Here is a 4,565-nt window from a genome sequence, read left to right as displayed (position 1 = left end):
CAAGATCAGACTTACCAGCCGTAGAAGCATGTGATGAGGTGCCACTCGAACATACGAATTGTTGGCTTAAGTAAACGGAGTGACGTCGTAGACTTTGTTCCTTGCGTAGTCAAAGTCATGGATTCAGGCGGCGATTTTCAATCACTTGGCGAGATCGAACCTTTACAAATGAGTGCCTACATCGTGAAGCAAATCGCGAGAGTCAAAAAATTTCAACCCTGCATCGAGGACAAAGAGAGATAGCTCGCCAGAGTACTGTGCAGGTACCGATTTTCCTAGCCAGGTTGGAACATCAAAGATACCGTGCTCTGCCTCTGTACAGTTGTCGGCCAATCCGCACATTCATTCCCAAATCACGGAAGTCTACCTTTATAAACGAAAGACATCATACATCACAGGATGCATCTAGCCACTCTTCATAGCCTCCTCAATTTTCGCCTGGCTTCTCTTCTCAGCAGCGACAAACAATGCCAAGGCTTCACGCAGTCTTTTCTCGGTCTCAGGGTCTGCCTCGTTTGCCTTATCCAGCTCAACACCTCCATTGGCCAGGTAGTCGATGTCAGTTCTCGACAACTTTCCATCCCAATTCGGACCAATCAGAGGGTCGGTCTGTGCAATCTTCTTCAGTCGTTCTGGGGTCGGTGCTGCATTCCGGTACGGGTGTTCGGGCTTGGGGACGCCCTCGCCAGGTTGCTTGGCTCCATCGTACGGAAGGTCCGCTAGTTGGGTAAGCACTTGGTGAGAGATAGTCGCCGACTGGCAGCCCAGCTCGCCGGCTGCCATTGCTTCCTGTGGAGATATGAAGCTGGCATTCTTGAGGAAAGGCTGCTCCTTGCCGGTCTCCTTGTAAAGTCGCTTGTACGTCTCCAGGATCTGAACCAGACGAGGCGACATCGGGTGCAGCAGCGCTGGGTCATCTGGCTTAGGCCAAAACTCTTGTTCGTCGTGTGCACGAACCTCTGTCGGGGGATGTCAGCGACGAATTCCACGAACAGAAGGGTGACCCACCGTTATAGTAGGGGCTGATGTACAGACATCCCGCCTGACTTGCGGCAATCGCTTGGTGTACACTGAAAAGGGCAGTCCCAAGGGGGCGAATGCCCTCTTCCAACAGGATGGGGCACGCGTTCAAGGCAGGACCAGTGCTGGGAATCTTGATGCAAAACCGATCCTTCGAGACTCTGACACTCTCGAACTCCTTCGCATAGGCTCGAGCGTGCTCCAGAGTTTTCTGGGTATCATAGGCATTGGAAGGGAGGGTCTGGAGAAGGACCCTGCCTTGAATGTTGTCGATGTTGGCTTTAGACATCAAGACCGCCTGTGAATGCGTCAATCGGGGTTTGCGGTCATGGAAAGAAGACGGGATACCATGCGGGTATAGATTGCCACCCAGCCTTGGTCTTTGTATTCCTTGACCACCTGCCTGAAGAGCTCTTTGTTGACTGGGTTACAAATTTGCTCGTGAACCCAGCCCTGGTTGCTAGTCATGTCGTGTGGCTTGATGGGCATGCTCAGGGTGTATGCTGGGTCCATCCAGTCCACGTCCACATTCACTGCCAACTTAAATTAGCCATTTTGTAGAGACTGGAGTCAATAGAAGCTCCACTTACACTGCTCAGAGAGCTTCTGAAGCCATGTCACAGAACCGGCACTACCCATGTTGAGTGTTGTAAATGTTTCGTGGTTACAAAATTCGATCCAACAGGTTCCCTTGGAAGCAGAGAAACCGGAGTAGACATGGAGGGCTATATACACGATGGGTAGATCTGTACAACGAACATTCCCGCTCTTGTGACTGTAGTGGAGCGCAACGTGCATAGGACACACACAGGGCGCCCCACTTCGACAATGGAAGTCCACGCAGGGCGTTCCAGGCCTGCACAGGTCACGTCGCCACATTCTCAGCGCAACGAAGAAGGGGAGCCCACTCCATACATACCTCAACCCCGCCCTCACCAGCGAAAGCGGGCCCGGCTACAGTGGGCGGGTACCGTCTTTCGACGGCATTGCAGGATTCTAAAAGACAATATCTAGCGACTGCGATGAGGTTGTATCAGAGTGGCAAGCCTGGATGGTACTCAAAGGTGGTGGAAAATTTTCTGGATGGGACTGAAGAACAGTGAAATTTAAATATTGAAGCAGTGGGCTAGACAGACGTTAGATTTCGAGAACCCAGCATTAAAAAAAGTTTCCCCACTCTCTACTACTGTATCTCATCCTGCCGCTTTGTTCCTGGTCTGTATCGACCGTCATATAGACCCTTATATGTTCTGACGCTGTTGGGGCAGAACTCAGAGATTCTACCCTGACTCACCAAAAGCAGTTTCTTCAGCTTCAGACCCCCATGGGGTACATAAGGTGGTATTCCATGAGATGTGGTTCCTTTCAAGAACAAGTGGCTAAGATATACTATCCATCTCCGAATCACAAGATAGTCATCGGCCACATTATGCCTGGTTCTGCTGGTTCCGTGGCGGTACACGTAAGCACCGCAACTCATACACTGCCTTGTTTATTTCCTCCGCAAATTCTGTACCCCAATGCTTCTTATCCAGACCAATATGTTCAATCCTTTTGCGTTTGCGGTTCGGTGAAATCATACCCAAAACCGGACGGGGCTCGATAATTTTAGCTCTTTCGAAATCGAAAAACACCACATTCTTGCTTTCCGGGTTGTACGACCAATTCCTCGGAGCCGGGTCTCTATGAACGACATGCCGGGTATGTATGGCTGATAGAGACTCTGTCAATTTGGAAACGAGACAAATTGGGCCCAATTCCCTACGTGCTAGGTCCAGAGATTGCCCGCTTGGGCTCAACAGCATCATGTGCTCCAGATAAGCAATCCCATCGTAGCTATAGGGATGAGCCAAGTCAATGCTTCCGAGGTGGAGAGGGATGTATATGCCCTGGATTGGACGAAGTTTGTCGTATACAGCTGCTTCATGTCGGAGGCGATCACGGAACTCCGACACAGTACATTTCGCGGGCACAGTGTATCCGTGTGTCGAAAGAGTCACTTTCAACAGGGCGCCTCGAGAACCGTGGATTCCGATGATCTCACAATCTGCATTGACAGTCTCAGAGAGTTGCCGTTGTAATTTGCGGACGAACGTTTTTGAATTGATAACATGACGCGTTGTTCCATGACCATGATCACAGACATTGGGGCAAGCCTGATCTAACTCCCCTCCATGTACCAATCCGCTTAGGCACTTCAACGTGCAGTAACGGCGATGGTTCTCCTCGGAGGAGCTTTGTCCAGCCGTAATGGATGTTTGGCTGGCCAATACTGGTCGGCTCCGGTTAATCTTCCGAGAAATGTGTGGATTCCGGCTAGGCGTATGAGGGTCATCATCCTCATCAGAATTGCTATGGGCATGTAATGGCCGACAATCACTCGTGCTAGGTTTGCGTCTCCGGCGGCGTAGTTGTATCGGGGATGATCGGAGAGATTCTTCTGTTTTTGGCGGACGATATTCAGAAGAAGGCACGTCCTGATCGGAGATATCGTCCAAAATGTCCGCAGGTACAATTTCCCATGTTGGCAACGTATTTGTTGCTTGCAGTCCCCAAGCCTGGCTCCGGGGACGTAACTTGAGAGCCTGGAGGGTAAAAGCGAGAGCTTGACCCACCGCAGTCAAGTGTAAACGATTTGGGCGGTCTGAATAGGGATCCCACCCAGTTTCATGCCCAACGTCACCCTTTGGAACGGAAAGGTGGTAAAAAAGTGTGGAAGGGTCCTCACCAATCCGCAAGTAGATATCTGCTTCGCCAGTGGTAAAGACTCCTACCTGCGTACGAGCACGGACCATGTAGTCAAATGGCTGCGAAAGGAGTCCGACCAGCGCTCGCTGGAACCGAACTTTGGAGGGTTCATCATCCTTCTCCTGAATCACTTCATCAACTTCCATGTCCCCCAATCCCTCATATATATGGCCCAGTGTCACTTTGTGCGGGGATTTGTATTCTTTGATGTAGGCAGCGACGCGATGTGTAGATTCAGAGATCTCATTTGGAATGTTGTAAACACAAAACTGATCAGCACGGGGCCTCTTGGTTCGGACTGGCGGTGGTGTCTTCGGTTTGCGAGTGGCCGCGCTCGATGCCCTCTCTTCACGCTCAGCTAAACGAGGCGAACGTCTTCGCGTAGGGCGACCGCGAATGTCCACGCTCCGTAATCCTTCTACTAGTTCCTGTTCCGGGCTCAAAGTGTTGGAATGGTTTTCAAAACGAATCGAACCTCTTAGTCCGAATGTTTGCCGAAGGGCCGGATCCTTGTAAAGTTCTTCGATGACCTTCGAAACGTGGTCCTCGACGTCACTGCCAATTCACATATTTTATAATGTCTCAGAGCAGCGGCAACGATAATTATTTGATTTTTGATTCAATTGCTCTTTTCAAATAAAGATTTCACACTGCCAAAGCGACAGATTACAGAACAACACGCACTACTAGAAAATCCGCTGTTTAATACTATGACGCCAAGATCATCCACAAAAACGTCTGAGATAGAAGAGAAAGAGAACGTTGCATCATTTCAGCCATCTAGTTACCTATATTAG

General features: G+C 50.2%; 2 protein-coding genes across 2 annotated transcripts; both read right to left on the bottom strand.

Annotated features, from left to right (window-relative positions):
- Nucleotides 1–405: 405 nt before the first annotated feature.
- PFLUO_LOCUS6309 (uncharacterized protein) lies at nucleotides 406–1,659 on the bottom strand (the record flags this gene model as incomplete). The annotated part of the gene is made up of 4 exons (XM_073783841.1): nucleotides 406–959; nucleotides 1,009–1,318; nucleotides 1,369–1,553; nucleotides 1,611–1,659. The coding sequence occupies 4 exons, from the start codon at nucleotides 1,657–1,659 to the stop codon at nucleotides 406–408; spliced, it is 1,098 nt and encodes a 365-aa protein (XP_073640356.1).
- Nucleotides 1,660–2,447: 788 nt separating this feature from the next.
- On the bottom strand, nucleotides 2,448–3,914 carry PFLUO_LOCUS6308 (uncharacterized protein; the record flags this gene model as incomplete). Its single annotated transcript, XM_073783840.1, has 1 exon — nucleotides 2,448–3,914. The coding sequence occupies one exon, from the start codon at nucleotides 3,912–3,914 to the stop codon at nucleotides 2,448–2,450; it is 1,467 nt and encodes a 488-aa protein (XP_073640355.1).
- Nucleotides 3,915–4,565: the final 651 nt, after the last annotated feature.

The sequence above is a fragment of the Penicillium psychrofluorescens genome (assembly GCF_964197705.1).
Source record: "Penicillium psychrofluorescens genome assembly, chromosome: 4".
NCBI classification, from domain to species: domain Eukaryota; kingdom Fungi; phylum Ascomycota; class Eurotiomycetes; order Eurotiales; family Aspergillaceae; genus Penicillium; species Penicillium psychrofluorescens.
Note: the sequence above shows the minus strand (reverse complement) of the source record. Positions and strands in the feature narration are given on the sequence as shown.